At 37.7% G+C, this 14,548-nt stretch overlaps 1 protein-coding gene across 2 annotated transcripts in view; it reads left to right on the top strand.

Moving 5' to 3' along the window:
* LOC120770839 (kinesin-like protein KIF12) overlaps positions 1–14,548 on the top strand; it is a 66,975-nt gene that overhangs the window by 33,589 nt on the left and 18,838 nt on the right. For both annotated transcript variants that reach the window (XM_040098434.1, XM_040098433.1), the window contains exon 5: positions 12,134–12,275. In XM_040098434.1, the coding sequence (XP_039954368.1) occupies positions 12,134–12,275 (142 nt within the window). The remainder of the gene's footprint in view (positions 1–12,133; positions 12,276–14,548) is intronic.

Consider the following 14,548-nt stretch of genomic DNA (forward strand, 5'->3'; position numbering starts at 1 on the left):
CATGTGAATTTGCTGAATAGCCAGAAGTTACACGAAGGTAAATCAGGCGAATGCGGTGGTTGCGGCACGATGTTAGTTGAAAAGTAACCAATGCAATATAAGATAGAGCATTATCGCACTTCTTTGTTCAATAAATTCGGACATAGTAAAAATCGAAGAATTCACTTTTAGAGCGTCACAAACCGACGCGTATCTCAAATACTAATGTCTATTTTGGCGAGAAATTTAGCATAAATGTCACTAACAGTATTACCAACTTACAGAAAAAAAATTACTGATTCGAAAAGCACGCGAAGCATAAATTAAAAATTCACCTTTCAATTTGATCACAATGGTATAACATAATTGTTACAACAGAAAAACAATCTTCACATTTCGTCTGTACCGTGAGAGTTCACGTTTGACTCTGATCTTCTTTATTAAAATTTCTTTCTTCGATAGATTTCTTAATTCTAATCTCTTAACTATGTACATATGTACATATGTATAAGTGTTTATGCTTAGTGTACATACATATATATGTGTAAATAAGTATTATATTTTTATTGTATACTTCAGATATCAACGCATTGATATTTTACAACTGTTTAGAATCACTGTGCGACTTAATGCATCTAACGCATTTATACACATAAGTACACACCATACGAGTTATCACAATTAAGTAATGAGACTGATTCCATAAAAACCGTATATTTGAAAATTATTCTACAATTCTGCCATCCCCTTCAAAGTAGTCCCCTTGGGCAGCTATACAGCGATTCCAGCGCGTTTTCCATGCTTCGTAACATTTCTGGAACGCTTCGACTGGGATGTCCGCGAGTACCCTCGTCACGGCCGCCTGGATGTCCGTAATAGACTCAAAATGGGTTTCTTTGACCACCGATTTTGCTTTAGAAAACAAAAAAAAGTCACAGGGTGACATGTCGGGCGAATAAGGCGGCTGTTGCAACACGGCGATCCCTTTAGAGGCCAAATACTGGGACACGCTGAGGGCGGTGTGGCACGGCGCGTTGTCGTGATGAAGGATCCAGTTACGAGCGATGTCTGGGCGCACCCGGTTGACTCGTTTTCGCAATCTTTCGAGTACTTGGCAATAGTAGACTTGATTCACAGTTTTCCCCGGTGAAACGAATTCTTTGTGGACGATTCCACGGCTATCAAAAAATGCAATAATCATCGTTTTCACCTTCGACAATCTTTTTACAATTTTAGCATACATTTCCGAAGATGTTTCGCCCAATCTGGCGCAAAATTTTATCGCGACGCGTTGCTCTTGATTTCGTTTTTCCATTTTCGTGACGAGCACTACAAACACACGTCTACTCAACTTGACGCAGCAGGCGAACTAAACAAGCTAGAGCGATGGTACATATATCAATGGAGAGCGGAGGGATGCCGGAAAAAGAGAAAGGGAATCTCAAGGTCACAGGTTTACCACAAGCGCGGCAATAAAATCAGTCTCATTACTTAATTGTCAAACCTCGTAGATATTCTGATATCAGTTGCTGCTTGTGTGCAAGTTAACGACAGCCTCCGCATAGCTTACCATAACTGTAAATAAAATTGAATCTTTGCATTTTGCAATTACACTGTCTCATAAATTAAAAATCTTAATTCACGTTTTTGATTATTTAAGAATTTGATATGCTTTTTCCGTTCTGAATCCAATAATCCATTCTTATCAAAACGATTTCGCTCGCCCTCACAAGAAGGCATAACAATAACAATTGTAAAGAAACATTAACTCTTTCTTTGTTCTGGATTCAATCAAGCTGATGCTTACACTTCAGCTTTAGCTTTAACTTTAAGTAAATAAGACCAAAATGTATAAATATATGAGTATTTCGAAAATAAAGGTTTTATTTGTTTCTTGCAATCCACTAAAACCACACGTGTTCTTATTAATATATATTTTTTCTCAAAATTCCCTCGTCGCGGGAATTAATTTGCATTAGTATTTGGAGTATGTATGTTTGTATTAGTTTTATGTACATATATACTAATTTATGAGATTTATTCAATAGGCAATGATTTTCACATTTATATGAGCAAGTTTCATATTACAATTTTGTTGCTTACCATTGCACTTGACATTTAGTGAACTGAATTTTCTTTTTATTTCATTTATTGTTTACATGAGTATATTTATGTATTAATGTACTTCTGTCACAAATAGAATCTATATAAATAAAAATGAATACCAAAAATGTATGTACGCGCATAACTCAATAACGCCTGGACCAATTTTGCTAATTCTTTTTCTTAAATGTTCGTTGAAGTTCAAAGATGGTTTTTACGGCGCGAAAAATTCGAATAATTTCCGGAAAACCCCTAAAAACAGCCCTTTTATTTTCCCCCATACAAACGTTACATACATACATACATATGTACATATATAAAAATGAATGTTTGTTAGTAACACTAGGAGAACGGTTGAACCAATCTTGATGAAATTTTTAAAGGATGTTTGTTGTGGATCGGGAAAGGTTTAGAAACAAATACCTTATACTTTTCATGAGAAGAAGTCGGAAAATTGGACAATTCCAAAAAGTAACATTTTTCATACACGTTTTTTTCAATTTTTGTTTGGTTTGTTTTTCAATATTTTGATTTATAAATAATTTGAATCGTTCAATTGCGGTCGCTTGCTTTTTTATTCCGGCTATCGAAAGGAAAAATTATTTAAAATTATTCAGTGAAAACTTTATGTGTGTTTCACACAATATGATCAATTGCATATTGAAATTTGTTACGAAGCCACGAAGAGGTCGCGCTAATATTTGTCGGCGTTCTTTTTGCCATCAACGTATGGCAGCCCAAGAAAAGGCAAGAAGTACTCCCAAAATGCAATGACATACGTCCGGAATAATGGATCGCGGTCAATCAGCTAGCGATCGTAACGATATCACAGCACGCTTATTAAACAGTAGCTGCGATGTTTGATGGTCTTTATCTTGAAGCAACCTATGGTATATATGGTGCTGTTAGATGCTGAATGTATTCTGTTGAGTGGCAAAAAAGAGATTTGCCGCACACACACATTCTTCTTTGGATGCGGATGGTGATTACACCAGATCAAATTGATGAAATCATTACAGCGGAATTTCCTGATTCAGAGATAGATCCAGAATTATACGAAGTGGTGGAAACCAATATGGTTCATAGACCTTGCGAACCTTACAATCCCACTTTGGTTTGTATGTCTGACAATAAATGCACGAAACACTACTCATGTGCTTTTCTTTCGGAAACGGAAATGGGAAATGATGGATATTCACTGTATCGGCGTCGCTCACCAGACGACAATAGCAGAACAACACATGGATCGTACCATATTCGCCACTTCTGTCTAATTCACATTCAAAACTCATGTCAATGTTGAATATTGCAGATTGGTGAAATCAATCAAATACGTTTGCAAGTACGTCACCAAAGAAAGCAACATAGCGGTTATTTTCCTTGAACGATATGAGATCAGCAGTATCAAATGGGTCGATATGTGAACTGCAAAAAAGCGCTTTGTAGGATATTTACTTTTGCAATTCATGAAAGTTTGTAGACTGTTGTGCAGGACAATGCGATAGTTACTTCGCATGCCACTGAAGTTCGCATACTTTTCGCGAAGATCATTTCGACATATCAGCCTTCAAATTCGCGTTAATTATGGGATACGAAAAAATGACATTGCCGACGACATTTTACATTGTACGGATATTCGCTTAGAATTGGAAGTGGGCAAATTTCGGTTGATACTTCCAGTGGTTTGATATCAATTTCACCTCCCTTTTTTCAATTCACTTCAACGGAAGATGAATTCATCACGAATGCAGAGATAAAGAGATCTTTAACTCCTCTCTCACTGGAAGTGAGAGAGCAATTGCTAAACGTCAAAACCTACTGAACTCGATTAGCTGTCAATTTAAATTCGCCTGTTGTAAATGATAATTCGCAAAATTACTTTGCTAAGTTTGTAGGACTGCCCTTAATTAAAAGAGATAAAGAGATGCCCAACTCATCCCTCATTGGAAGTGAGAGAGCGATTGCTAAACGTCAAAACCTCCTGAACTCGATCAGCTGTCAAAGTTCAGGAGGTTTTGACGTTTAGCAATCGCTCTCTCACTTCCAATGAGGGATGAGTTGGGCATCTCTTTATCTCTTTTAATTAAGGGCAGTCCTACAAACTTAGCAAAGTAATTTTGCGAATTATCATTTACAACAGGCGAATTTAAATTACAATTTCCGGGTGCTTTTTTGTTCTAATTTAAATGTGAAGAATATAATCCTAAGTTTACTCAAAAGACGCTAAAGCAGGGTGGCGTAAATATTCTGGCTTGGGGAGCATTTTTTTGGCATGATATATGTCCGGTCATACGAATCAATGGGGAAAATGGACAAGATTCAGCGCTTGCAATCAACTGGAAATTTATGCAAAATAACAATACCAAACCCATTTTCTGCTGAGAAAATCGATATTTTGGATTGGCCTTTCCAAAGCCTTGACTTGAACCTAATTAAAACCTATAGAGTGAAGTCAAACCTCAACAATAAACACGATTTGTGGTCTGCCGTTAAAAAAGCTTGGTAGTCAGCTACTATCTAAAGCTAAGTGCCAAAAGTTCATGGAAAGTATGGGTCGCAGGTGTAAAGCAGTCATATAAAATAAAGACTACAGCACCTAATACGTATTAACAATAAACATGTTTGTATGTAGCAAAGTTAATAAAAATGCAATTTGAACCAAATTGTCTGGGTTGTGTCCATCTCATTATACCACAGTTTTCGTGTTTGCTCATTATTTTTTTTACAAAGAATTGCGACTTTAGTTTGTACTATTATAGAATACGAGGAGTAAACTTTTAGAAAAAACCCAAATTTGTTTACGACTATGTGTCCAGTTTGTATGGAAGCTACATGCTATAGTAATCCGATCTGAACAATTTTTTCGGAGATTATGTTATTACCTTAAGCAGTAATCTATGCCAAACTTCGTAAAGGTATCACGTCAATACTGTGCCCAAAAAATAAGGTGACATTTGAATTTAAACTGCGCTCGTCGAAGGATTTGGAGAATTATTTTTTTTTTAGGTTGGTAGTACTGTCAGTCACATTTATGTCAAATTTCATGTCAAAATATTCGTTGGTGTTTGAGATACGTGTCGTTTTGTGAGCTGCTAAAAGTGAGTTTTTCGTTTTTTGCGATGCCGAAATTTGTTGAGCAAAGAATTTGCATTAAATTTTCTTTACGGAATCAATTTTCTGCTGCGGATACGTTGAAGATGGTGCAGAAAGACTTTGATGATGAGGCTATGTCTAAAAAAAATGTTTACAAGTGGTATAGTGAGTTCCAAGCCGGCCGTGAACGTGGCGAAGACGAAGAGCGTCCAGGGCGACCATCAACCTCAACCGACGAAGCTCACCTTCAACAAATCAAAGATTTGGTGTTGAAAAAACGTCGATCAACAATTAAAGACCTTGCTGATGAAGTTGGCATATCGAAAGACTCAGCCATTACCATTTTGAAGGATGTTTTGGGCCTCAAGCGCGTCAAATCTCGACTGGTACCGAAAACATTGAATTATTTGGAAAAAAGGCGTCGCGTTGAAGTGTGTGAAACGATGCTTTCCGACTACCAGGGTGTCATGAAACGCATTATAACTGGCGATGAGACTTGGATCTAGGCTTACTAGCAGAACCAGTGAAAAACGCTACTGCCTTCCTTCATTTTCCTTCCTCATCGGCAAAATGTGTGCACAGTGAAAAACGTGGTAAAAACGCAGAAATCAGCCATCTTTGTTTACCATTGCCCATTACGCATATATAGTTTTGAGCACATCTTTATTTTCAATTACAATTTTTTACAATATAAAATATCAAAACTGAAAACAAACTATTAAAAATAGTTTACATATTTATAAATAATAGCATTCGACTCTGATTTTGAGTTATTTTATGAAAATTTCAAACATATTGAAATATATTGAACAGATTGAATTATAAAAGTTGATAATTACTACAGTGTATCGATATTGGCAACCCTGCCTTGTGAGAGCGCAATCAGCTGACACGTTTCCACGGCAAAAATCCAAATGCCGTGAATTCTCACGTCATCCCACGTCAAAGAGAGAAGGGAGTAGCGTTTTTCACTGTTCAGTTACATTGCGCGCCCATAAGATAGGTCGTGGCAGCTGGCACGAGCCACGATTCTACGTTTTGCACTGGCTGTGCTATACGACCCCGAAACAACCGATCAATCGAGCGAATATCGTGCCAAAAGAGAGAAGAGACCAAAAATCGCGCCAAAGTCGCTCAAAAATCAAGGTCATGTTGACTGTTTTCTTCGATTATCGTGGTGTTGTGCATTATGAATTCCTTCCAACCGGTCAAACAGTCAACAAGGAATATTATTTGAACGTTATGCGCCGTTTTCGTAACGCTATCCGCCTAAAAAGGCCGGAATTGTGGAAAAACAATTCTTGGTTTTTACACCACGATAATGCACCATCCCATACTGCTCTCGTAATTCGTGATCATTTCGCCAAAAACTCAACCCATATGGTTCCGCAACCACCGTATTCACCTGATCAGGCGCCGTGCGACTTCTGGCTGTTCACCAAGCTCAAAAGACCACTCCGGGGACACCTTTTTTATACGATAGAGGAGATTCAAGCCGCATCGAAGACGGAACTGAAGGCCATCCCGGAAAGTGACTACAACCAGTGTTTCGAAGATTGAAAAATCCGTTGGCATAGGTGCATTGCATCGGGAGGGGATTACTTTGAAGGGGATGAAATTGATTTGGAAAAATAAATAATGAATTTTCAAAATAAATACAATGTCACCTTATTTTTTGGGCACAGGTCGTTATCGTTAAATGAGAAAGTTTTCCATGCAAGCATTTGATTCCGATCATTCAGTTCGTATGGCAGCTATATGCTATAGTTAACCGACATGAACAAGGTATAGGCGTTTGCTGACTCTCAGGCAAATGCGTTTTGATAAGTCTTTGATATAACTTTAGTAAAAATTGAGATATCTCGACGAAACTTGGTATACGCATTCCTTGGTACAAAAAACAATTAGACTTCGTAAATGGGCGTAATCGCGTAATTAAGATATAAAATTTAACACAGGAGATCGCAGTAGCCAGCTGTACCTGTTTGCAAAAAAATTGAGAAAGTGGGCGTGCCAAGCCATTAAGTCACTAAATTCGCCTACCGATAGTGAGAAAACAGATGACATGGGATGAAAACCCCGCTCATTATCCATGTAACGGTACTGTTCAAAACTACTAAAAGGGCGATAAATCACGTTGTGAAAATGAGTGAAATCGGACAACAACCACGCCTGCTTTCCATATAGCACAATTTTAAACTCCACTTGATTCTTTCACTTTCCAGTACACAAATCAAGTAGCAATTAATATAACCGGACTCTACTTTGCACGAATAATGCCTTTAGTGGTTGTCACCTTATGACCAAAAATTGTTCAAATCCAAAAACTGTTCCCTCGGTACTGAATATGTGGACCCCAGTACCTACAGTTGACTTTGGATCGACGTCTGAGATACATAAATAAAATAATTGTATGTCTGTATGTCAAAAATAGGTTGAATCGGGACTTAGCACCCTTATACCTAATATAAAAATAATCGAACTTCCGGGTGACTTTCTACCGCATATATCGGCCAATATGTGAGTTATCTCAATCAAAATGATCTAGAATGTTTTGCTCATAACAGTGTATCTTTGTACCTAAAATAGATAAATCTGAGTGAAAATTTGACTTACTTACCTCCCATATACGTATAACTAATATCAGGATTTTCGAATATCGGGCTGACTCTACTCTATATGATTAGTTTTTTAGTAAGTGACATGTTAATAGTATGTGGTATTGCAAAAAATATATATTATAACATCTAGTCGATACTACCCCAACCTCCATATACATATGTACTAGATATAATTGTTTTCGTTTTTCTAACAAACCTTATGTATCTGACAGTATAGGAGTTACGAATAGTATATGTATATATAATATTGCTTGGATTTTGATCCTCAGGTTGACGTTTTACACCATAAAGTATTTCCCTGGCTTTGATTCTTGTAAGTTGTAAGAGTATAAAATGTTCGGCTGCGCCCGAACTTACTCTTCCTTACTTGTTTCAATATAATATTATACCCTTCTTCTTCTTAATTGGCTTACGCGATTATAGCCAAGTTATCAACAGCGCGCCAGTCGTTTCTTCTTTTCGCTACGTGGCGTCAATTGAATATTCCAAGCGTAGCCAGGTCCTTCTCCACCTGGTCCTTCCAACGAAGTGAAGGTCTTCCTCTTCCTCTGCTTCCCCTAGCGTTTAAGTCGTCGAATACTTTCAGAGCTGGAGTGTTTTCGTCCATTCGGACAACATGACCTAGCCAGCGTAGCCGCTGTCTTTTAATTCGCTGAACTATGTCAATGTCGTCATATATCTCATACAGCTCATCGTTCCATCGAATGCGATATTCGCCGTGGCCAACGCGCAAAGGACCATAAATATTTCGCAGAACCTTTCCCTCGAAAACTCGCAACGTCAACTCATCTGTTGTTGTCATCGTCCAAGCCTCTGCACCATACAGCAGGACGGGAATTATGAGTGACTTATAGAGTTTGGTTTTTGTACGTCGAGAGAGGACTTTACTTCTCAATTGCCTACTTACTCCGAAGTAGCACCTGTCTGCGTTGGATTTCGAGGCTGACGATGTTGTTGGTGTCCAAGATAGACGAAATTACCTACAATTTCGAAATTATGACTGTCAACAGTGACGTGGGAGCCTAGTTTCGAGTGCGACGACTGTTTGTTTGATGACAGGGATACCAAATTCAGACATCGCGGCATAGATGCAGCTCCTTTTCGTGCTGTCGAAGGCAGCTTTGAAATTGACGAAGAGGTGGTCTGTGTCGATTATCCTTTCACGGGTCTTTTCCAAAATTTGGCGCATGGTGAATATCTAGTCGGTGGTTGATTTTCCAGGTCTAAAGCCACACTTATAAGGTCCAATCAGTTTGTTAACGGTGGGCTTTAATCTTTCACGCAATACGCTCCATAGAACCTTATACGCGATGTTAAGGAGGCTTATCCCACGGTAGTTGGCGCAGATTGTGGGGTCTCCCTATTATACCCATGAGTTTATAATTTGAAAGTAAAATAATCTGATAGGATTCAAAAAACTTTTATAAAAGAACTAGGTGTGGTTGTGATTCGGTAATTGTCACTTAAAATTTGTGGCCAAACTTTGAGGTGCCATGAATAGTTCTGTTTAATTGAATACATTTTTAAGGGAACGTCCGCTATCTCAAATTTATGCGAGGTATATGTAACTTGCTCGGAGAACAGACAGAACGACATCCTAATGATTAGGGTTATGCATATATCCTTAAAGGGTCAATAGGGTAATATTTTTTCAATTTTTTTTTTTTTTTTTCATTTTCTGTTCACTTATACCCTTATAATTAATGTAGAAACCCACTTTACCATTGGAAGGTTGCGAAAAAGGCCCAAAAATAATAATAACGCTCGACGTTCGGAGCGCTCGGAGTGCACACCTCAAACTTTAAACGCGTTTTGCTCAAAACACTCTTTTTTAAACTACTCCACCGATTTGCTTATTTTTTTTTTTTTAATATTCACAAAACGCCTGGCTATCGTCCCTCTAATTTTTTATAATTTATGGACAATGTTATGACTAAATTTATGTAAAAAACATGTGGAAAAATTAAAAAAAAAAAAGTTAATTACTTTTTTATTTATCAACATTTTTTCATGAGTCTAGTAGGGACGATAACCATTCACGTACTTTTTAAGAATTAATTGGGTTTTTTGTGTTTCAGATGATCCAAACATGAGAAATCGTGTTCGCCAGTGAAAAAACGCATCTCATTCACCCAGCCATTTCTCCGACAGATGTCATCAAAAAATTCCGAAAAAAATCGTTTATACACTCCACGATATATCTCATGATATGTGAAAAAATTTCTATTGTTCTATTGAAAATAAAAATGTCAAAAAACAGGCCAGATTACCCTACTGACCCCTTAAAACTATCTCTTATAGTTTTAGGTGCTACAAAAAACCAACAATAACATTTATACACTGCAGTGCACTGATACAAATAAATGTTGAGTTGAGTAATTCGATTTTAAAAATTTAAAATAACACATAACATTTTACTATACATACATATGTATATGTGTTTACGTATTTATACTTACATATGTATGTATATATTCAAATCTTCATGGTTGCGTTTTCACTTTTTAATTTCCCGAATATTCCTTCGTAGCGCTCTTTGACCCATCACAGTTATATTGCATATCGAAGTGACAAGGCGTGTATCCGCCAAAGTAAACACTGAATTTTAAATGTCATACAAAATGAGTCAAATGGATAATGGTTTTACTGCACTCCTTGCTACCGTAAATGCAGCACCACTGTTTCCCGCAAATTGTCAATGTAAATAAGGGATGACGCGCGGGTCAGTGACTGCACAAATTGTATTGCCTTCAATGCATTTATTGGTTAAATGCGCACAAACGTATGCACGAAAGCTTGTGTGCAAAAATAATTATTTACCTTCTACACAAGTAGTGGTAGTGGTAAGTGGTAGCCTTTGGCAATCTATAATCTTTTTATACTCTCGCAACAAAGTTGCTAAGGAGAGTATTATAGTTTTTTTCACATAACGGTTGTTTGTAAGTCCTAAAACTAAAAGAGTCAGATATAGGGTTATATATACCAAAGTGATCAGGGTGACGAGTGGAGTTGAAATCCGGATGTCTGTCTGTCCGTCCGTCCATCTGTCCGTCCGTCCGTGAAAGCTGTAACTTGAGTAAACATTGAGATATCATGATGAAACTTGGTACACGTATTTCTTGGCTCCATAAGAAGGTTAAGCTCGAAGATGGGCAAAATCGGCCAACTGCCACGCCCACAAAATGGCGAAAACCGAAAACCTATAAAGTGTCGTAACTAAGCCATAAATAAAGATATTAAAATGAAATTTGGCACAAAGGATCGCATTAGGGAGGGGCATATTTGGATGTAGTTTTTTTGGAAAAGTGGGCGTGGCCCCGCCCCCTACTAAGTTTTTTGTACATATCTCGGAAACTACTATAGCTATGTCAACCAAACCCTATAGAGTCATTTAATTCAGGCATTTCCATATACAGTTCAAAAATGGAAGAAATCGGATAATAACCACGCCCACCTCCCATACAAAGGTTATGTTGAAAATCACTAAAAGTGCGTTAACCAACTAACAAAAAACGTCAGAAACACTAAATTTTACGGAAGAAATGGCAGAAGGAAGCTACACCTAAGCTTTTTTTTAAAATTGAAAATGGGCGTGGCGTCGCCCACTTATATACGAAATATGGGTGAAATCGGTTCACAACCACGCCTTCTTCCAATATAACGCTATTTTGAATTCCATCTGATGCCTTCTCTGTATAATATATACATTAGGAACCAATGATGATAGCGGAATAAAACTTTACATAAATATTTGAAAAATATGTAAATGACGTATAATGAAATCTCGATTATCACTTTATCATGCGAGAGTATAAAATGTTCGGTGACACCCGAACTTAGCCCTTCCTTACTTGTTCGTTCTTCGCTTTGTTGAAATAATTATATTGCCATTCCCCATATAACGCAGTGAATATTCTTATTTTTACAATAAATATACCCTTTATATACATTCATTGAGTCGCAATTCTTCAATGGCTTATAGCTGGATCAGCGACGGTATCCTACGATAAAGTGGGCGGTAGAAGCGGTGTTGGCTGATCATTTACATTGCGCTCCCATAAGATAGGTCTTATCAGCTGATTCGGGCCACGGTTTTGCGGAATTCGCTGTTTGCGCTCTTAAGCTTCCAGTTGCTTTTCACATACCTTTCTCCCTTACAAATTGCAAAAGTTACATATCTAATGTTTGGTTGCACCCGAACTTAGTTATCTTTTAAGTTGTGTAAGTGTAAGTTGAGAGAACTGCTCTAATGAGCGGGATCTTTAAAATGACCTTAATTTTAAATGTATATATGTATTTTGACTAACAGGGATGAATAAAGATTTTAAAATTTTTAGGTGATTGATTTATTGAATCCAGGATCAGCGAGGAAGCCACTGGCAGTTCGTTGGTCAAAAAAATCACGAGGATTCTTTGTAGAGAACCTTTTCACTGTAGATTGCGAAGAGTTAGATGACCTGTTAGCAGTTCTGGAAGAAGGTATGTAAAATAATAGAAAAGAGCGTAATGCACTTACTTTATAGATTTAACAAAAGTCTCTTCCAGCAAGCACGTTGTATGTTGACCTTGTCCCGCCTATTAAACGTTATTCTAAAATAAAATGCGTTCAGAAATTGAGTATATCAATATAAAATGCTATATCAAAAAGCAGCACCTGCAATTGGTAGTTTCTGGCAAGCCCTTGTTATTTCTAAGTTAACTGTAATGCTAGTAGTTAAGAAATAATATATCACGACAAAATATATGGTAGTCGAAAGTGTTTTCGTATTTCTAATCAAACTTCAACTTATTATTTTTTATATACATATATAACAATAAATAAACAAATATGTACCATTTTAATCGACCACTTTTAGCCATTTTTCCGCTAGAGACATTATTCTAGAATTACTGAGCGAAACCAACCTCACAATTATTAGTAGTGGCACCAAAAATACTTATAAAAAAGGAAATAAAGGCTCTATAATAGACCTGATGTTTGCAAATGACGCCCTTAGCAGACACATTAAGTGGGAGGTGTCAGGCAAGTATACAAATAGTGACCACATGGCAATCATTGCAGAAGTTTCATTCTCTCGGGCCCCGGAACCCTCACGCATTAACACTACACATAAAAGAAGCTGGAAGCAAACAGATTTTGATTCTAACGTTTTAGAGACAGTCTGGAGTGCAGCAATATCACCAGGCGAAGGTGGCGCCCACTTAGTAACCGCATAGCGAAAGGTACTGGTGGCAGCATGCGACACTACATTGCAATGGACGAAATGTCACAATAAGCGAAGACCTGTATACTGGTGGAATAAAGAGATGGCCTCGCTGAGAAAGCTCACTCAGCCCGACGTCGCCTACAACGCAATCAAACTGGCGAAAACGAAAACCGTCTCAAAGAAGCTTTTAAAAGCTACAAGAAGCTTTTAAAGTCAGACCCTGGGGGACTGCTTATAAAATCTGTATGTCCAAATTCCAAAATAAGCGGCAACAACCCAAAGGCGCTCCGTTTATGAAGAAAGTCGTAGAGGCATTATTTCCGACGCACGCCCCGATTACCAGCGCTGAGCGACGAAACGAAGCTGGTAAATCACCCTCACTGGTTACAGAAGAAGAACTATTGGCCATAGCTAAAAAAATCAAAATCAACAAAGCGCCTGGTATCGATGGAATACCAAACAGAGCTCTAAAGGTAGCCATAATTTCAAAACCCACTCTTTTTGCAAAAATGTACAATGCATGCATAAAAGAAGGGATGTTCCCCGATCCCTGGAAATTCCAGCGCCTAGTTTTAATCCCAAAACCAAAAAAAAAACACCAGATGAACCTTCTTCGTATCGACCTCTGCTGTATGCTCGACACATTGGGCAAAGTGTATGAAAGTATAATAAGAAACCGCTTGGAATTTGCAATCCAGGAAGCCGGCGAACTATCAGAAAGACAATACGGTTTCAGAAAACAGAGTCCTACTATGGATGCACTGAAAGAAGTTCTCGATACTGCGAAAAGTGCAGTAAGTGGCAAAAGATGGAAAGGTGGTACAAAAAATATTGTGCGCTGATCACCCTGGATATGAAGAATGCATTCAACTCTGCTAAATGGACAAACATATTCGAAGCCTTATCCCTCACAAAGCCCCTCAGTACCTCACAAAAATCGTTATTTTGAAAATACTACAAGGCTGATCTACGATACCACCGAAGGCATCAAAAGCTACCCTATTTCAAATGGAGTACCACAAGGTTCAGTGTTAGGTCCTCTCTTATGGAATCTCGTGTATGATGGAGTGCTAAGAATTCCACAACCAAAAAACGTTAAGCTAATCGCATACGCGGACGACCTTATAGTGGTAGCAGTAGCTACCAAAATAAATGCAATGAATGCATAAATGGTCTGCGCCAATGGTTTTCTTCCATGAGTTTGGAACTGGCTGAGCACAAAACAGAGGTATTGCTCATAAGCACCAGGAAAATTGAGGAAAAAATAACTTTCACTATAGGAGAGTGCGTTATTACTTCACAACCACAGTTGAAGTATTTAGGGGTAATATTGGACACCAAACAGAAATTCAATTAGCACTTGACAAACATAGCAAATAAAGTAAATAAGATTTATAATGCCTTATCAAGAATAATGGCAAATATAGGCTGTTTGCGCTCTAGCCGCCGACTTTTACTCGCAAAAACGATGAACTCTGTTATACTATATGCAGCTCCAGTACTGATACATAAAATAGTAAACATAAAATCGTATACTAAACCAAT

Source organism: Bactrocera tryoni, chromosome 3 (genome assembly GCF_016617805.1).
Source record: "Bactrocera tryoni isolate S06 chromosome 3, CSIRO_BtryS06_freeze2, whole genome shotgun sequence".
Classification (NCBI taxonomy): Eukaryota; Metazoa; Arthropoda; class Insecta; order Diptera; family Tephritidae; genus Bactrocera; species Bactrocera tryoni.